Raw genomic sequence first — 20,598 nt, forward strand, 5'->3', positions numbered from 1 at the left:
GAATAACAAATTAAAATGTTCTCTGGCCCGATTTCCTCAAGTGCAAAAATAGGTGGATTGAAATCTCTCTGGACTGCCTTAGTCCAAGCCATGCTGCTTGGATCTTTAGTCTTTTTAATTTCTTCCCTGTTACAAAAATAAAGTGTCCTCATTATTGAAAATTACCAAAATATGTGAAGGGAAAAAGAGGGTAAGAATGACCCCACTTATTAAAGGCAACTACTGTTACTATTTTGGTGTACTGGTGTACGTCATGTATGTATGTACATATGTTATGTATGTACATACATCATGTATGTATGTATGTATGTATGTATGTATGTATGTATGTATATGCCAGATCTGGGCTGCGGCATGCGAGATCTTCGTTATGGCATATGGGATCTTTGCTTTGGTTTGCTTTGCTTTTTTTTTTTTTTTAAAGTTGTGGCATGTGGGCTCTTAGTTGCAGCATACATGCGGGATCTAGTTCCCCGACCAGGGATGGAACCCCGCCGGCACCTGCATTGGGAGCATAGAGTCTTACCCACTGGACCACCAGGAAAGTCCCTGGTGTACATCTTTTTTATTAGCCATTTAAACAAGCAGTATCTATTAACGCACGAACGATCCAGATGCTAAAGAAGGGTTGGGGGTGGAAAGTGAAAGGCACCCTCATTACTGCTTGCACTGAGGGTAGCCTTCCTAGTGGTCTGTGACTTTCTGGATCCTTTACCAAACATTTGGACAGGCAGAGAGGGTATTAACTTTTTTTTTTTTTTTTTTTTTAGCATTAATTGGGATAATTCTAGACTTACTCTTTTGTGGCTTTTTTTTAAGCAGTATTTCTTAGACTTGTTTCCTTGTTAGTACATAAGTTTTATTCTTTTAAATGGCTAAATATTGGAAATTCCCTTGTGGTCCAGTGGTTAGGACTCGGCAGTAGTGCCATGGGCCTGGATTTGACCCCTGGTTGGGGAACTGAGATGCTGCAAGCTGTGCAGCATGGCTGGAAAAAAAATTAAAAATTAAAAAAAAAAGGCTGAATACTGTTGTTGAACCGAATATACCATAATTTAACTGTCTGTCTTTGTGATACATGTTTAAGGTTTTCCGAGTATTCAGTGTTCTAAATAGTGCTGCAGTCATCAACCCTGAGCATAGACACTGCATCGATGTTTCTGGAGGGTAACTGCCAGCTCTAAGAAGATGCCCATTTTGGATCCCTGTGCTGTTACCCTCCACAGAGGCCGTTCACCAAGAACACAGTCTCCCCACACCTGGTGAACACCAGACTCATCTAACATTCCCCCCTGATTTATGTTTAAAAATGAAATTGTTTTCTCACTTCTGTAATTTTAAGTAAGGTTGAACAGCTTGTGTCTCACTGGATATTTTAATTTTTATCCCCCTGTGGGTCATAGACGCCTATCTTTTGGGTTATTTGTATTACGGATTTGCAGGTGTTCTTCCTGAATTACTAATACCGATCATTTGTTACGTGTTGCACTGTTTTCTCTTACACCATCACTCATCTTTTACTTCTCCTTAGTGTATTTTATAACACCAGAATTTAAACTTTTTATGTGGTTTTTCTTTTTTCCTCTGCATTTAAAAAATGTAGTTGTGTTATTATCCATACGTATAATTATTTTCAGTATTATTTTTTCAAGATAGATTTTTAAAAGTGGAATCATTAAGCTAAGGACTAAAAATATTTAAAGGTTCTTGCTGCAGTCAGCCAGGACCTAAGGAGACTGTGTTGCACCTCACCAAGGGCAGGCATGAAGGGGGGTTGTGGCCTGCTGGGTGCCCAGGTGTTTTCTTTCAAGTCTCAGGATAAGTCCTCGTCCTTACCTTGAGGGCCCAGAAACTCAGTTTTATTGGCATAGACAGCCTCTGCCCATCTTCATCCCCTCACTGCCACGATGAAATATACACACCATTGGGCTAGTGTATTTAGTTGCAGTGAGAAATATCAGTTAATAAGTTAGGGTAACAGCAGTTTGTGAACTGCTCTAACTGGCATATGTCTTCCCTGTAGGGACGTAGAAGTTTTTATCAGGCGTTGCTTGGGAAGGGATCTTAACCAAGGCAGCACAGGATGCCTCTCAGCCTCTCAGAGACTGCAGCCTTGTCCCTGGAGGCTGCTGGGGTCCTGTTCCTTGTAGTTCCTTTGGGTGTTCCGTTTCTGGTCTCCTTCAGCTGACCCTCATTCACGCAGCCTCACTCTGTGGGACATGGTACGTTTCTCCATCTCAAAAACACTTGTGGTCACTGATGCAGTGCACACTTGGCTAATCTTTCTGAGAGGTGAAAGTGCAGTTTTTTTCTTTGGGGGAAAATGTTTTCATATAACAAAGTGGTATAAGGTGAAAAAAGCCTCTAAATGAAGTGTTTCCCTTCAGGTGGTGATCAATGGAGGTGCCACGTCCAGCGGTGAACAGGACAATGAAGACACCGAGCTCATGGCAATATATACAACAGAAAACGGCATCGCAGAAAAGGTACCTCTAACCTCAGCCCCACCCACTCACCCACCTCGGCTGTCCCAGGTCCCATACGAGGAAGGGGGTGTCCATCTGGAGTTTTGTCTCTACCCTCCTGAGTGTGTTTGTGTGTGTGTGTTCTCCTTATAATGGAAATAGAAGGAGTGATGAGGAATAGAAGTTGCTAATTTTTGATTGTTTTAAGGGCGGCATTAAAGTAAGAACCATGTAGAGGTCTTTAGATATTTTTAAAACCTCAGGCAGGGACTTCCTTGGTGGCGCAGTGGTTAAGAATCCTCCTGCCAGTGCAGGAGACATGGGTTTGTCCGGGAAGATCCCACATGCCGCGGAGCAAGTAAGTCTGTGCACCACAACTACTGAGCCTGTGCTCTAGAGCTTACGAGCCACAGCTACTGAGCCCACATACTGCTACTACTGAAGCCTGTTCGCCCAGAGCCCGTGCTCCGCAACAAAAGCCACCGCAATGAGAAGCCCGCACGCCACAACTAAGAGTAGCCCCCACTTACCACAACTAGAGAAAGCTCATGCACAGCAATGAAGACCCAACACAGCCAATGAATGAGTGAATGAATGAATAAATAAATAAATAAAGTTAAACCAAAAAATAAATAAATAAATAAAACCTCTCAGCTAGGGTGCCGGGGGAAGTGGTTGAGAGTTTGAGGTCTGTAGTTAGATCTGGGTGCTAATACGACTCAGACCCTGAGGGAATTACTAAAGCTTTCTGGGCATTAATTGCCTCATCTCCAAAGTGGGTATAAAAAGATGAGTACTGAATGAAGTAGTGTATATACAGTTACTAGCATAGTGCTGGGTGCACACTGCGTGTGTAGGGAGTGAGAGGCTCCGGGAGAGAGCTTATGGACACTGTGACAATGCCTTGGGCAAAGATCTTTGAAAATCACACACTGAAGTGGGAGAATCTTTTTCATTCCCCTCATCCCATCTGCTTGACAGGTCAATCTGTGTGACCATATTCGTAGAGGCCAGGAGAGAGCTGCCGGGAGAGGGTCCACATGCCTCGATTTCCTTTTCTCCTTGTGTCTGCCACTGTGCCCAATGTATGAAAAGCATGGTAACATGGCATTTCCAGACTGCACTGCAGCCCTAAGGCTTCTCAACTTCATTTGAGTTTCATTTGACAGACTTAAAACAGATTTTATGTTTACCATTATCAGCTTATATAATGATGCATTATATCCTAGAACCACTGTATTGTACTGTAGACAGTATATACTGTATATTCTAGTAACAGACCACTAGGAACTTGATATATACAAATATAATACCCAGTTTGGGTATTAGTGCAGTAAGTTTACACTGTAATCACGAAAATCATAACAAAAAAAACATTGAAATTCTTAAATAATCAAATTTTTGTATTTGTGTGATTTCTTTTTTTCTCTGTCTTTCTTTTCCAGTTTGGGAGATGGAAATTTCATTTTTGGCTATCTTGACCAATATTGCTGTTATTTGGTCAAGCTACTGTAAGTTTTGTGGAGGCTGGATTCATGCTGAGATGTTGAAATCCCTACAGTGTTGGTTTGCAAGTTGCTCCTCAGAGCACAGAGATAGGAGCAGCCGTGGTTGTGGCCGTGGTGGTCTGCAGCAGAGACGCATTCCACAGTGGGGGATCGGGGGCGCCCACTGCCTGTCTGGCTTGGGTCTCAACATCCAAGAGGCACCTCATGTAGCAGAGTGCTTCTGTTTTTACAGACTTGTTGGGCTGCATCCTGTCCCCAGTTATTTGGTCCTTAATCAGGGAGTCACCAGAATTTCTAGGCTGTCATGATTTCGGATGTTCATTATCTAGAAATTGATAGCTGTCTTTTGAAATGAATCATAGGGAGCATCACTTCTTCAGGTTTTTAAACATCTATAGCTATACCATTTACTGATCTGTAGGCAGGAAGAATGTCTAGTACGCTAATGTTAGCACATTTATGCTAAACATTTATTGTTTGGGTGAACATTTTTTTCATCATCTAAACTTCAATAGGTGTGTATTTCCTTGAATACTAGTGAAATAGAACGTCTTCCTATTTTACTGGTCATTTTTCTTGTCTTATAAAATGACGAGGAAAGTTAGAGTTACCGTGTGTTGAATCCTGCAGGGACCCAGACCATTGGCTGAATGCTCTAAGCAGCCTGTCGCGTTGAGTCCTCATAGCAACCCTGTTAGAAAGGTGCTATCACTGTCGCCATTTTAAAGGTGAAGGAAATGAAATATTTAGGTCCTTTGCTGTCTTAAATTTGTGAAAAGAAAAATTCACACCAGTGGATGCTGCCCTTTGGGATCTTGCTTTTCAGATGGCATTGAAAGGTGTTCTGAACTCCTGACTACGAAATGAGAATGGACCATTCAGGGAGAGACAAGAGAACTGAGAGCGAGAGAGCCCGTCCTTTGTGTTCTCCACATTCATAGGGTTTCTTAATCATAGCGAGCTATTTGTTGTAATGTATTCACTTATTTTATTAAAAACTTGACTTTTCTGATGTCCATTAAAACTCTTGACCCTCTTATGGTAAATGTTGGCTAATATGGTATTATTAACTACAAGATACTCATCTTGGAATTTGCTGAAAGGGATTTTTTTCCTGAGAGGACCAGAAGGGTAATGCCCCTCAAGTCATCAATCATGAGTCCATAGAATGATGTTGGGACCCACGTCCAGTACTTTCTCATTATGGACTTCATTATCATTGGGATTCTTAAATTAGGGATGTTGAGGGACTTGAACTTCATACTGAGGGTTTTTTGTTTTTGTTTTAAGTTTTTACCTTTTAAACTTATGATCCCTGCAGATTGTCTTTGTTATCTTTTATCCCAGTACCAGCTGTTCTTGAAAAACAAAGTTCTCTTGAGCATACTTGTTTAACATAAACAGTCCAAAATTGTATTAAACAGTTTAAAGTGTACTGCCTCCATCCTTGGTCTACCCGGCATAGCTGGCAGCTGGCAGTCTGGTATGTGTACTCCACATCCTTTCCACGCACGCACACACATATCCGAGAGTGTTGTACCACAGACAGTGAGCTGCATAATGTATACCTCACCAGGTCAGTGAATGCATATGGAGTTTTTTTTTTTTTTTTAAATTAATTTTAATATCTGGAATAGATAATCTCATGGTTTTAAAAATCATTTTTTCTATATATACCTGTTATTTCTGAACTGTTTGAAAGTAAGTTGCAGACATAATGCTCCTTTATCCCTAAATACTTCAGTGTGTGTTTCCTAAAAACAGACATTAGGATATTCACATTTGATACAATTATTATTGATAAATGGTTGATTTCATTAATTTCAATTTTAAAATAAAGCTTAATTTTTATTTGAATTTCCTTAGTTCCAATAATGTCCCTTGTAGCTAAATACAAGTAAAAAAAGGAATAAAAAACAGAATACATTAGAAAACAGAAAAGCAGTTGCACTAAGTAAATCTAAAATTTAGTTCTTTTAAATTAAAAAAAAAAACCCCCAAAAACGAGCTAATCCATGCAGATTAAAATGGAACAATGTGGAAGGAGAAAGGATAACAAAATCAGAAAAAAGTGGAAATGATCACAGAAATAAAGAAATTAAAAAGCATAAAAATCCATCTTGCTCAGTTCTGTGTATATAACTTGAAAATTAGAATGAGTCAATTTTTCAATTTTATTTATTTTTAGTTTTAGTTTTTTAAGAATGAGTTGATTTTTTAGAAAAAAATACTTTACCAAAACTGACTCCAGAATAAAATCAGTCTCAAACTGACTGATTCCCAAAGTAGAGGCAGAAATTCTCAAAGGTATGTCAAAAAAATATATACTAGACTCAGATGATTTTATAGAGAATTCTAATAAACTTTAAATATACACACTCAACATATTACATGTAATATTTGTGTTTCATATACAGACACAAATTCCCCTATTTTTTAAGGGAAAGGACACACCCCAAAACTTTTTTTTTTTTTGCTGTACAGTGTGGCATGCAGGATCTTAGTTCCCTGACCAGGGACTGAACCCACGCCCCCTGAAATGGAAGCGTGAAGGCTTAACCACTGGACTGCCAGGGATGTCCCTCCCCAAAATCTTTAGTGAAGCAAATATAATACTGAATTCAAAACCTCCCAAAGATGACACTGCCACCTCCCTCAAAAAAACTTCAGACCAACCCCACTTATGAATATTAATGCTCAAATCGTCACGAAATATTTGCTAACAAAATCCAGCAACACATTGAAAAATAACATCTTGTGATTGTATGCATCAAGAATGCATTGATGGTTCAGTAGTGACAGCCTCTGCTGTTGATCTGTCAGTAGATCATATTTAGAGATATTAGGAGGAAAATCAAATGATCATCTCTGTACACATAGAAAGCAAGTGTTCAAAATTCAAAAGTTATACTTGATTTTGAAAAATTCAATAGATTAGGAATAAGGATATTTCCTTCACATAGTGAAATGTATCTATTTAGGCCAAAAGTACTATCATAATAGAGAAACTACAACCACCAAAGTCAAGGATGTTTGTTATCACCCCATTACTTTTACTGAAGGTCCTAGCCAATGCTAGATACCTCTAGTAAAGAAAGTTCATTTTCAAATTCTAGATAAGAGAACAAAATTACAAGCATAAAAATTAGGTAAGGCAAGGTAAATTTATCACTATTTGCAAATGACATGAATGTATACTTGGAAAGTCCGAGTGATCAAATGAAAAGGTATTCAATAAAGTAATGGAATGTAAAACCAATACACAGTCATTGTCAGTTACAAGGTTTGTAGGTGGACAACTCTGATTATTAATAGACATTAGAAAGATAAACTATCAGTAAACCTGTAAAATACGAAAGACATAAATGAAAATTTCAAAACACCTTCTAAAAGATACAAAAGAAGAACAGAACGAACAGAAAGACTTATCACAGTCTTAAACATGAATGATGACTAAGCATCATATAGATGCCAGTTTTCTCTAAGTGAGTTACTAAATCTATGCAATCCTAATAAAAACATCAATAGGTATTTTTGGTGTTGTTGGGAGATAATGAGGGTGATTAGACAAGCTGATTCTACAGCTCATGAATATAATTAGAAAACTTCTAAAAAAGAGCAACATGGAGAAACTAGCCCTACAAGATATTAAAACACCATTAACCTACAATAAAAATATGATACCGATGCATGAATAGACAGAACATTTAAACAGAATAGAAAGCCCTGAAATAGGCCTAATCACATTGGGGATTTGGTATATGACAGAAGTATTTCATGTCAGTTGGGGAAAAGAAGATGAGATTATTCAATAAATGGAGTCAGGATACTGGGTAGCATCTGAGAAACAAAGCTGGAGCCGTATCTTAAGAGTAATTCCAAATAGATCAAGTATTTACTAAATGTATGTAACCATGAAAGTACTAGAAGAAAACAAGAAGACAGTGCCCTTGTAAATTTAGAATAAAAGAAGGCCTTTCTAACTCTGGCTCAAAATCAGAATCCACAAAAGAGTGAGTAATTTAACTATATAATTTTTATCAGTTCTACATGGCAAAAACCATAAACAAAATGATGACATCTGTATATCAAAAAAGGGTGCCTCTCAGGGACTTCCCCGGTGGCGCAGTGGTTAAGAATCTGCCTGCCAATGCAGGGAACACGGGTTCTATCCCTGGGCCAGGAAGGTCCCACATGCCCAGGAGCAACTAAGCCCGTGCACCACAACTACTGAGCCTGCGAGCCGCAACTGTTGAGTCACATGGCACAACTACTGAAGCCCGTGTGCCTAGAGTCGGTGCTCCGCAACAAGAGAAACCACTGCAGTGAGAAGCCCGCACATCGCAGCGAAGGGTAGCCCCACTCACCATAAGCAGAGAAAGCCTGCCTGCAGCAATGAAGACCCCACGTAGCCAAAAAAATAAATAAATAAATTTATTTAAAGAAAGGGGGTATCTCTCCTAGAAATTAATAAAAAGACCAAGAACCACTACTAAGATTGCATAAAAGATATGAAAGTACACAGAAAAGTATATACGAGCGGCTTAATAAAAAAGAGGTGCAAACTTAATAATGAAAAATACAAGATAAAATTATAGTATGACAACCAAATTGAGAGACATACTACAAAGTAAAATGGCCCATACTATTCAGAAGTGTCAAGGTAATGAAAGACAGACAGCACTAAGGAACTGTTCCAGACCCAAGGAGACTAAAGGTACACAGTAACAATTAGGTGTGCTGATGCTGTTTTGGATCCTGGAACTAGACTTTATCTTTTTAACTACTTATTACACATGGTTTTCCTAATATTTTCTATTGTTTGAGGCATTGGCTTAGTTTATCTTTTTAAATGCAACAGCTATGAATTCTCCACTAAGCACTGCTTTAGTTATATCCAGTTTTCTATTTTCTAAATAGTCTGCTATTTTGGATTCTATTTTTTCTCCTTTGTCCTTTACGGGGACATTTAAAAATTTCCAGATGGAGGAGAGTTTTTGATTGTCTGTTTTTTTTTTTAAAGAACTTTTATTGAGATACAGGATTACAGGATTATACAGCTAACAGAATTGTCTGTTTTTTTTAATTTCCAGTTATATTGCATTGTGATCAGAAAAATGTTACTTGTATTATTTTTTGTAATGTTTTGAAGTGTTTCTTTTTTTTCTTTTTTTTTTTAAAGCTCTTTATTGGAATATAATTGCTTTACACTGTTGTACCAGTTTTTGAGGTACACCAAAGTGAATCAGCTGTATTTATACATATATCCCCATATCCCCTTCCTCCCACAACTCCCTGCCACCCTCCCTATCCTGGCCCTCTAAGTCATCACCCATTTATCGAGTTGATCTCCCAGTGTTATGCAGCAGCTTCCCACTACCTATCTCTTTTACATTTGGTAGTGTATACATGTCAATGCTACTCTCTCACTTTGTCCCAGCTTCCCCTTTGCCCCACCTCCCCCCCCCCCCCCCCGCCCCGCCCCTGTGTCCTGAAGTCCGTTCTCTACATCCACATCTTTATTCTTGCCCATCACTGGGTTCATCATTATCATTATTTTTTTAGATTCCACATATGTGAGTTAGCATATGGTATGAAGTGTTTCTTATAGTTATATTTTTGTGTTCTAGATAATTGAAAAGAGTTTAATGCTTATGGGTTATGTTAGTTTTTATGTCTTTACTTTTGGTCTGCCATAAATTGAGAGATTAATTTCCCATTACTGGTATTTTTTAGATTTCTCCTATTATTTCTTAGATTTTTTTGCTTTATAAGTATTGACTCACTCTTATTTGTACATAGATATTTATAACATCTTTATGGTGAATTGTACCTTTTATTATTTAAAACGTGCTCATATTTGTCTTGGTTATTGCTCTTTAGCTGGAATACTGCCTTGTTTGAAGATAAGACTTTATTTGCATTTTTCTTGTATAGCTTTGCTCACTCTTTTCAACCTTTCTGAATCACTTTGTTTTAGTGATTGTATACACTTATATACAGCATAGAATTGTTTTGCTTTGAGAAAGTCTTAAAATCTTGTTCTTTCAATAGTTGAGTTTAACCTATTTACATTTAGTGGTAATGACAAGAATCTATTTTATTTGTGTGTGTAGTTGTAATATTTAAAAACTTTATTCTGGGGAACACCTATATAATCATAACTATAGAACAGTATACTTAATCCTTTATGTCATTGTCTTCTAGTTTTCCTACCATGAACAGTAACAAAATTAGTGTTTTTTCTTCCTTCCTTTTGCTCTTTCTCTCCTCTGCTGTCTGATTTTGGTCAGAAATACTTATGCTTGTCATTATAATTGATTTGTCAGCTTTAAGTATCATCCTTTGACTTCTAGCTATATTAGATGACGATTAATTTACTGCTTGCCTTTTTCCTTTTCCCTGTCTTGTTAATTGTAACGATTGTATCTTTTCGGTGCACATGACATTTATATATTCCAGCAACCTACTCCCTATTTTTAGTTTTATTTCTACAGTTAGTTTGACTCAAGCCTTCTGCTGGTTTCCCCAGTAATTTCTTGGTTGGCTGCAGTCCATACTCTGGGCCCTTGACCTTCAAAGTGCAGATAGTACACCAGCATCGTTGACACCATTACCCACATGTTAGAAATGCAGACTCTCTCTGCCCCATCTGAGACCTGATGAATCAGAATTTTTCATTTTCATACAATTCCTCTGTGATTTGATGTGTTCATTGAAGTTAGAGAAGTAACACTACAGTAGTAGATTCCAAGAGAGGAGCTGGATTATGGGAATGGTTTTGGATGAGAATTTGTCTATAGCATTTAGGCTTGAAGGAGAGTTCGGCTGGATGTAAAATCCTTGGGACATTGTTTGGATCCTAACTCAGATAAATCAGCTGTAACAAAGTTTTGATACAATATGAAAAAATTTTAACAAGCATTGGGTATTAGGTGATATGAAGAAATTTTTAATTTGATTAGTATGTAATGGCGTTTCGGTCCTTTTTAAAAGTCCTTTTCTGCTGAAGAGACATACATATGTGTTTATGGGCAGATTTATGTGTTTTGAGGATTCAGTTTAAAATAATCCATCCTCTTACCCCAATAAAGTTGGAGTGGGATGGAGAATAGATTAAACAAGAACACAGGGTTGATAAATTTTGAAGCTGGAGCTGGGGATAGACATAGGGCAGGCATTTCATATTCCTTCTACCTTTGTATATGTTTGAAAAATTATATAATACAAAGTTAAGAAAATAATTGAATCATACCTTATAGTTTGCTGTTTTTGCGTTTTCTGGTGTTGAATGTGGCTGTGGAGAACTTAGGCTGGTCTTATTTTTAAATCAGTATCTTGATCTTTTTGCCTGTCCTATGGATTCTTTATTTATCTTTGATATTCAGTAGCTTTACTGACTAGCCTATTATAATAATCGTAGCATAAGTTTTGATGCTGACCTTCTGAGTCTGTTTTTCCTGGCACTTCCAGTATTTACCTTTAAGGCTCCTGTTACTTCAGGAATGTTGTCTTGAATTATATCTTTATTTTTTGTTCTAGTCTCTTCTTCTGGTTTTCTTATTTGGGGCTCTAATTCTGCATATTTTTTGGATCTGCTCTGTCTGCCTTCTCTATCACTTCTCTCTGATCTTTTTTTCTCTTACATTTTTTTCATGTTGTCCGTTCCCTTTTGTGTTCATACCACTTTCACTTTTCTTTTTTTTCCCTTCTGCCCAAATTCTTTCAACTTACATTTTATTTCCCTTTGTCCTTAAATTTCTTAATACATTGATTGTTTTATTGAGTTTTCAAAATATCTGGATCCTTATTCATTAATTTATTAGGTACTTAGTGCATCTTTCTGATTTGTAAGCATATCCTTTAGTTCTTGGAAATTTTCTTACTTCTTTCATTCCTATATTATGTTTTCTTTCATAAAAAGTGCTATTGTTCCTTATCCATATTTGTCTTTTTGTTATCTTGGGCACATATATTTGACTTGCAATCCTTTTGTTGAATTTTTTTTCCTATTTTGTTTCTAAGATCTCTTTTATTGTTTGTTTTTGTTTTTATTTACTGATTAAAACTTTAAAAATGGTATCTCTTTCCTCCCAGGTTCAAAATATTTTTATTTTTGTGAAGACATGGGTTTCTTCCCTCCCCACCCCCAGTATGTTTTCTCTCTACTGCATGGACCCTATTTCCTCGTTTATTTGGCTCTTATTTTTTTGGAGGAATGTGAGGCAGTGAAAAATATGGTTGTGAGGTCATTGTGTGTAGATGAAGTTTGTCTACTGGTGGGCCTTTCCACTGAACAGGGAGCACTGTCTTGTCACTGTAGGGTGTGTGGAGGGCAGGGTCTTATCTCTGAGGCTGATCAGTTCCTCTAGAAGGGAATGCTCTTGTCTCCTCCTGTGGGAACATAACCTGGCTTTGGCTTCCGGAAGCAGATGAGGGTCCCACTGTCCATGCTTGCATTGAACCCCACGTAGTATTCCTCAGTCTGAGGTGTTTCCAATTCATATTCTTCAAACAAGACATTTTTGTGTCCTAAAGGATGAGGATAGCAGCAGGCAGCAGGGCGTCTGATTGGTTTGCAGGATTTGGGGGTTGATAGTTCCCTTGCCATCAGCTTCTCCCCGAGCACCCAGCTTGCTCAGAGCTTCTCCCCAGGCCTGGGCACCCCCTGCTCTGAGCACGCGGGGTGCTCAGGGAGGAGTTGATGGTAAGGGAACCAAATTCTGAGGATAGACTGTCCCAAGAGTGAGTGTGCTTGACATTGCATCAAAGGCAACCAAGGCTTAACTTTACAGGAGAGTGACAGCCACTTTATAAAGTTGTTTTTCAGCAACAGTAGCCTGTACTGAGTTACCTTTAGTCCTTGCTTTTATTAAACAACTTCTTTTCTCCCTCTTACAGAGCTCTCTCGCTGAGACCTTGGATAGCACTGGCAGTCTGGACCCCCAGAGATCAGACATGATTTACACCATAGAAGACGTTCCTCCGTGGTACCTGTGCATATTCTTGGGGTTGCAGGTAAGATGGTCCTTTGGAATGTAACCACCAGCAGATGCTTGAATTGTCTGGCTGGATTATTTAAAATTCAATTTTTATTTTTTATTTATTGATCACTTTAATATAAATTACTCTTAAGAATGATGAATGGACGTTGTTAACATAAATTTCATAACAGTGAAAGGAAGAAAACAGGAGTAGGTTAATGAAGGAAAGAAGGAAAATGTTCAAGGAATAAGCAAGAGAAGTGACGTGTAAGGAAGGAAAAAAGATCTTAGATATGTGGAAAGGGGAGAATAGAGGGACAAGAAAGGTAGAAGAATAGAGAAGAGAAGGGTTAGTGTTCATCTCTCGTCCCTAGTTACCCAGTCCACAGTCACCATCAGTTCTGCCATGAAATATGGGTGACGCTGAGAAGTGCTATGTTGGTTAGAACATAAATGTGGGGGTTTCAGTCTTGTTTTTTAAAGGAAGGCAAACTTTGCCTTGGTGGTGTCTGCTTTGCCTGCTGCAATTTCCAGTGGGAGCAGAGCAGGGAAGCTGCCAGGGGAGCAGTGGAGGGATGGGGTGAGAGGTGATACAAGTTGATGCATGACTCCTGCATCTTTGGTGTCCCCCCCCAGCTCTTTTCCCACTTGTGATTGAAGTAGAGCTTTAGGAGAAAGAAAATGACATAGAAGGCTCTTTGCCCAGATACATGCCCCTGGGCTGTGTTTGCCTTGGATTTGAGGTCTCACTTTCTATTCTTACTTTAAGATTGAATGACCAGTTCATGCTGAGAAAATCAGTTCCATTACCCAGACAGGTGTATTCACTTGGAGGTGGACTGTACCTGCTGACAGCCGATGCTTTGGTCCAGTTTCCAGGCCCCTCCCCTATCTTAGGTATCAGAGCACTTAGTAACTCGACAGAAAGGCATCTGATAAAGAAAACATAACCAAAGGAGCTGACTGGTCTTGGTGAATAATTTCCCTAGGGCCAAGTATCTCGAACCAGGTTCAGGAAGCTCGTTTTTTGAAATGTTTGTATTATAGATGTTTCTAGAAGTGTAGTCTTCCCTGTTCAGATCGGGTTGGGAAACCTGTGTCCCTCGTGCCCTTCTTGACAGTGCACAGCACTCTTGAACTTGTGGGCAGCTCTGGGAAGTCCTGGATGGGTATGTTCTGTTCCCCTCACCAGACATTATTAGTGTTACACAGTTGGGCTTTACGGGTTGCAAGCAGCACATTTTGGCAAACATGAGCAGAGATGGGAAACTTCTGGGAAGATAAGTAGGAAGTTTTTAGAACAGAAGTAGGAACTGAACAGGCAAGCCTCTGGGAGGAAGGGAAGTGAGCAGTAAGGGCTGGAATGTCCTGCCAGGGCACAAGAAATGGGGGAGGCGCTCTTTCTGGAGGATTCCCACAGCTACTTTGTGACCTTAGCCCTTCCCTGATTGTTGTTAAACAATGCCAGACCATAGAAAAAGATAGAAAACGCCTTGTGCAATGAAGCTTGTAACTTTAATCCCCAGATCTGAAAGAATTAAAAAAAAATGGATGAATTATCTCAAGAACATAGATGTAAAATTCTGCGTAAAATATTGGCAAATCCAATCCCAGAAGAAAAATCTAGCATGACTAACGAAAACAGTTCAGTGCCACACAATTCACGTTAATAGATTAGAGGAGAAAGACCTATCTATGGTTTTAGCAATTGATGCCGGAAAGCATTTTGAAAAAGCAAATATTTCCAGTAAGAATTATATAAGTAAGACATTAGCGGTGTTTGTATTGAGGACTTCCTTTGTGCTGGCCTGGATTCACACAAGTAGTGAGTAATAATACAAGTGAGTAATAAGACAAGAAAATGTAATGACAAGGAAAAGTGCCAAAAAAGAGAGGTGATTTGGCATATGATGAGAGTGTGTACCTAAAAAAACAGAAATTCTTCATGTGTGTTACTTTTTAAAAACGACAGAGGGGTGGGCAAAGTTAGGGTAAAAGCAGGAAAAATGCAAAGAAGTGCTCACTGCTTTCCCCGTGTCCCCGCACCCGCAGCACTACCTGACGTGCTTCAGCGGCACCATTGCGGTGCCCTTTCTGCTGGCCGATGCCATGTGTGTGGGGTATGACCAGTGGGCCACCAGCCAGCTCATCGGGACCATCTTCTTCTGCGTGGGAATCACAACCTTGCTGCAGACCACTTTTGGGTGCAGGTGAGACTGGGGATGGAACTGGGGACATGAAACACCCACAAGGCACCTACAGCTGCTTGGAAGGGCTGACTGTAGTATGGGGAGGTGTGTCCTGGTGGCATTTGCCCTGCCTCCCTCCAGCCCTACTATCTTTCTTCTCCAGGTGGGGAGCACCCCTTCCCACCCAGTTGTGCAGGCTGGAAACTAGACTCACTCGCAGTTCCTTCCATCCCACCAGCTGGCAGAGCAAGTTTTCTCTCAGTACCCCCTCCCTGCCCCCATTCCTGAGGGTCAGGCCTGGACTGTGTTCTGCTAGGTTCCCAGTTGGTTTCCCTGCCTGCAGGGCTACTCTCCTCCGCCCCGCTGTGTGTGCCACCCCAGGGCCGTCTTTCAATGTTTGTATCTTCCTGGGGGCTACCAGGCTACAGCCCTACTCCCTATTTAAAAATACTGAGATGTGCCCAACCCTGTAGGCCTTGTTCTCCGTCCCTGAGCCCTGCAGTCCCCTCCCCTGCAGTCACCCGGGGGGAGCTCCTCCCGAGCCCATCCTGCTGTTGCCATCCTGTGCTTGTATGCCCTGCCGTCCTCCAGTCCTGACTTGCCCCTTCCTTCCTATGAGGCATCCCTGACTTCCCAGAGCCTCCATTGTTCTCTCTCATTTTCCACACATGCATCTTGTGTATGTTCTTCTGATGTGGCTCTTACTCCACTTTGTCCTTTTTCGTTTGTGTCTTTTCTTGCTGATTCGTGTTTACCTCCTGATGCCAGAGCTGCACTCTGCATCCCCAGCCCTCAGCTTAAATGGGTACGGAGCTGCCATAGATAGGAGAAGAGCTGTCCTGTCTCACCTCCTCCTGCAGCCTTGCTTTGTCCCCTCCTGTCCCCTCTCTTCACATGCAGCCTTTACCTTTACCCTAGGGTGCTGCTCAAGGTGTGGAGCCTGTGGGGACAGGACTGTCCTCAGGGGAAGGACAGCAGAGTGTCTCTCACTCCATTACAGACAGTCTGCCTTCCCTGCTAGGGAAGTGGGAGCAAAGGCAGAGGGCAAAGAAGGCAGCTTGGGAATCATGGATCCTCAGGGTGACCTTTCCCTAGGGGGACGGGAGAATATGGGAAGAACGGGGTTCGGGCACCCTGGTTGGCGGCATAAGCAATGTCCTCAGAAGGGATACAGCAGCTCCCTAGCAGGTCAGCTGATGGGAGGAAGGCTGAGAGGGCTGGCTAGCTCTTGAAGTTCTAAAAACCTCACCCCCTGCAGGACTGCCTGTAGTCACCATGCTGAGACAATCCCTTACCTCCCCCTTCTTAGGCCCCCCAGAGGAAAAGACAAGGTGCTGTTGAGCTGTTAGGGAAGGAGATGTGTTCAGGCACATCTCTTAGAGTCCAGGTAGTGAGATTTGACTGGCAGCGTCTTTCATTCTTTTGATACAGCATACAAGATTCTGTATTTTAAAGCTGGAACAGATCAGAAAGCTTTTATTGGCCGACTCAAGGGCCATACCTTGTACACAGGGCACTGGTTCTCTGGGAAAATATTCTTTTCTAAACAGCAAGCTCATCAGGGAACTTGTAGCACAAACCATCTATAAATTTGGACAGTGCTTCTCGTTGAGAATTGTTGGTTGACTTGAAGAGGGAATGAAAGACATGTTCACTGTGGTACAGCAGGTACCAGGTGCAGCTCTGCCCTGGTCTCATATCAGAGGGGCTGGTCCTGACTGACAGCTGAGCCTGGCTGTGCAGGCACAGTCCCTAATGGTGTCATAGTAGGGAGAGCTTGGGGTAACTTGCCGTGAGTGCTTTCGGTTACAGGAGGGCCCTCTTGCCCGTCGTTGGGGCACAAGAGACCTAAACAGAGCAGCCTGGGTCAGTGCAATTTACTTCCTTCCCCCTCCTCCCCCCCTCCCCTTGAAGTGGAAGGAGGGGAGGTGGGGAAAGAGGGGTCAGTTCACCTTCACTCTGCTCCCCTCTTTGTGCTGACAGCACCTTTTTTTTGCCTGGGGTCCTTGCCTTCCTTGCCTTCAGCTCTCATCTAGTAGGGAACGGTGAGAAGGCACTCAGTGGCCTGGCATCCAGCTCCACAAAGCCTCAAGCTGTCGCTGATACATTCTTTTTGGTTTTGTGCAGCATGGATTTGAGGCCTGCTGTGTGAAGGTAAACTTACCCGGAGGGTGAGGAAGGGGAGAGGCAGGCCCTGCTGCCTGGCTGGTCGCCGCCTCTGGGGTTGTGTGCTGTATCCGTGTATTTGTGTGTCCCATCTCCCCTTTCCTCCACGTCTCCCTGTCCTTCACCCTTTTCTGTTAAAGCTCTAATTCCTCTTTCCCCATCTTCCCCTCCTTCTGCTGTGCTCCTTCAGGGGCAGGGCCACCCCTTCCAGCTGAATCACCTCTCACACCTTTGCCCCAGGTTTCCTGTGGGTTGCGTAAAAGAAGAGCAGAGATCTCAGGAGTGGCCAAATACCCCCCTCCCCTATTATTTCCAGCAGAGCAGAGCTGGCACTCAGACCTCAGCAGAGTGGGGACCCACCCCTGGTACTAAGACACCCAGCACTTACTCAGGACAGGGTCAGAGTTGAGCATCCCTGGGTCTGTTCCAGGGGACCTGCCAAAGTCAGAGCAGCAGCATTGCCAGTGTTAAGATCAAGTTGTTGAATATTGTAGTGATAAGCTGTAACCGCATGGGCAGCCAGAATTTACAGCTCCCAGTAAAGCCTCAGCTGATGCTGCACGGAAAATGATAATTTCTTCCCCATTTGCTCCCCCCCCCGGAAGTGAAAGTGCCGGTGTTATGGCTCTGGACGGAAGACTCCTCAGCTCCCAGTTTCCTTTGTGAAAATGACAGGAGGCTCTTCCTAAATGTCCTGTGGATGACATTTGCCATCATTGTATTTTTGTAGATTATTATAAGCTTCTTCCTAAAATACATTTGGGAAGTTATAGAGTGAATAATATGAAAAGCCTTTTAATTCTGCTACTTGCTAACACAGTGAGTTATCATCTTAACAGACTTGTGCATTTACTTCCTGATCACAGCAGGATCCAACAAACAGATAAAGCAGTTGGGGCAGAGGGAACATAAGGGTGAGGCAGTGGGAAAGAAAGGCTGATGTGGCCACGAGTGGGGTTTATTCCCAGTATCACAGCCATAAGGATTGCAGACGGCCTGTGCATGTTGGTTGGTGTTTGTTTGCAGTTCACACTCATTTCCTTGGGTGGAGAGCTGCAGAAGGCAAAACTTTTGATGTTCAGCTTTCATAATTTCTAGGACAGATTTTCAAACTTTTCCAGCTCTGAGTGGTTTGCCATGTGTGTCTGAGTTCTGTCTGTTTCTTCGTGTGTTTGTCTAACACCTGTTGAGTACCCAGTGCTACCTTGCGCTGAATGTAGTGGGTACACGGGACATAGAGATAGGCCGTGGTCTGTACCTGTGAGGGCTGGGGCTGTGTTGTGAGGTCTGGAGCAGAGGAAGGAAGTGTAAGTATCCCATCTTCGGGGCCGTGGCCAGGGCATCCCTGCCCTGTGTTTCCCATGGGACCTCTGTCTGGGGAAGAGTGGTGTGCTGTTTCTGGAAAGCTGTTTCATTCCATAAAAACAGCCAAAGTCGATATTGAGAAAGTGAGTGTGAAACAGACGTGTGCCTTTGCAAACCTGAACATGAGTTCAGAATGCCAGCTTTAAGAAGCTGCGTCATAAATACTCCTTTGGGGGCACGTTTTCCACAGGCTGGGCTGGCTAAGGCCACGGAAAGTGTGTCTGATGCAGCGTGTGCTGCAGACCCTCCTTCCTTCACCACACGTCTGCCCTGGCATGAACATGGTTCCCTTTCCTCCAGAGATCGTGACTTGTTTTGAGATGCAGTCATGTGTCTCGGCCCCAGTGGTGTGACTTCTGTGGCTCTAGTGCTTCCCAGAGCCTCTGCCTGTTGGAAATGGGTGGTTTCTGAGACAGCTGCCTCTTCCATCCCCTTCCTCCCGTCTGACCTTTTCCTTCTCCTTCTGTCCTTGGACTTCGATCCCCTGCACTTTGCGTTCAGCAAGGTCTTTATTGTTGAGTGCCCTCGAGTGAGGTTTTAGCAGTTCTCATTCTGGTTGATTTCAATCAAACCTTCCCCTTGGGCTGTTTCCAGGATTTAGTACAAAGCCTTTAAAATCCCAAGAGCAGGGGCAGGGTTCAGAGTCCGCTAACTTGGATGTTAGCCAGCTGGCAGCAGCCATGCCTCCCTGGCTTTGGGGAGGACTCAGTTAATGCATCACCTTGGCTGCCCCTGTCTTTTCCATCAGAGACCAAGCCTTGGTGGCAGCTCTGAGCTTCCCCGAGTCCCCACCCTTGACTGCGGGTGTTAGTACATAGCTGGGGTGAAGGAGGGCCCTCTAGGGCGGACCCTGCCCCTTGTGCAGCACACTGACCTTGTCCGACCTTCCCTGAGGTGTGCAGGTGCTGTGTTTGGGGACCACCTCCAGCCTTTTGTTCCAGGTGTCTCTTGGAGGCCTTACTCTCAACTCTCCAGCAAATGGAAAAATTGAAGGTGGGGTGGCCCCTTCCTTGAGAGCCTCTCCTGGCCATAACAGTCTTGCTGTAGATGCATAGAACGTTCCTTTGCTGAGAAAAGGTAGAGTTTTCGCTAAGAGAGTCACTGTAGCCGGTGCAGCAGCCTGGCCTCCAACAGCGTTGTCTGCCCCCAGGAGACAGCTGCCCTGTCTTCCATCTCTTTGGCTTCTGGGTTCTGTACGTACTGAATACTCACTAGGTATAGGCGGCAGCCCCAGGACACTTCAAGGTCTCAAGTCTGAGGCTTAGAACTCTTAACTGTTGATAAAATTGAGAAGAATGGAGAGATGCAGCCTCAGAACTCTTAACTGTTGATAAAATTGAGAAGAATGGAGAGATGCAGTGCTTAGATTGGGGTAGGGGAGACTGGGATTTCCCCCCACATTCTTTTTCTGTGTATGCATGGGGGTGGATGTGCAATCTTTTGAATTACTTGAGAGTTGCAGGCAGTGTGACGATGCCTCACCCCTAAACACTCTCCTAGGAATGAGGGTCTCCTGTGTAATCCTTCTCCACACCTGAGAACATCAAGGCATATCATCCAATATGCAGTCTGTATTTAATTTCCCCAGTTGTCCCTGAAATATCTTTCATGGCTCTTCCCTCCACCTCTCTGAACCAGGATCCAGTCAAGTTCACGTGGTGCTTTCGTTTGTGTTTCTGTGGTCTGGTGCTAAGCAGTCCCTGCATTTTTCTTCCACATCATCCTCTTTCTAAAGGGTCCAGGCAAGTTGTGGCCTTGAGCATCCCATGGTCTGGGTATGTCTGATTGTGTCCTTGTGGTGGTGTTTGATTTGTTCCATGATCCCTCTGCTTGTTGTAAACTGGGAGATGGAGCCAAAGGCCTGGCTGATTCAGGGTGAACATTTTTGCTGAGATTACTATGTAGATGACAGTCACCCTGT

General features: G+C 42.3%; 1 protein-coding gene across 2 annotated transcripts in view; it reads left to right on the plus strand.

Moving 5' to 3' along the window:
• The window catches only part of SLC23A2 (solute carrier family 23 member 2), a 128,605-nt gene that overhangs the window by 69,565 nt on the left and 38,442 nt on the right, over positions 1-20,598 (plus strand). For both annotated transcript variants that reach the window (XM_057702317.1, XM_057702316.1), the window contains 3 exons: positions 2,388-2,486; positions 12,875-12,991; positions 15,010-15,167. In XM_057702317.1, coding sequence (XP_057558300.1) covers positions 2,388-2,486; positions 12,875-12,991; positions 15,010-15,167 — 374 coding nt within the window. The remainder of the gene's footprint in view (positions 1-2,387; positions 2,487-12,874; positions 12,992-15,009; positions 15,168-20,598) is intronic.

Source organism: Hippopotamus amphibius, chromosome 12 (assembly GCF_030028045.1).
Source record: "Hippopotamus amphibius kiboko isolate mHipAmp2 chromosome 12, mHipAmp2.hap2, whole genome shotgun sequence".
NCBI lineage: Eukaryota > Metazoa > Chordata > Mammalia > Artiodactyla > Hippopotamidae > Hippopotamus > Hippopotamus amphibius.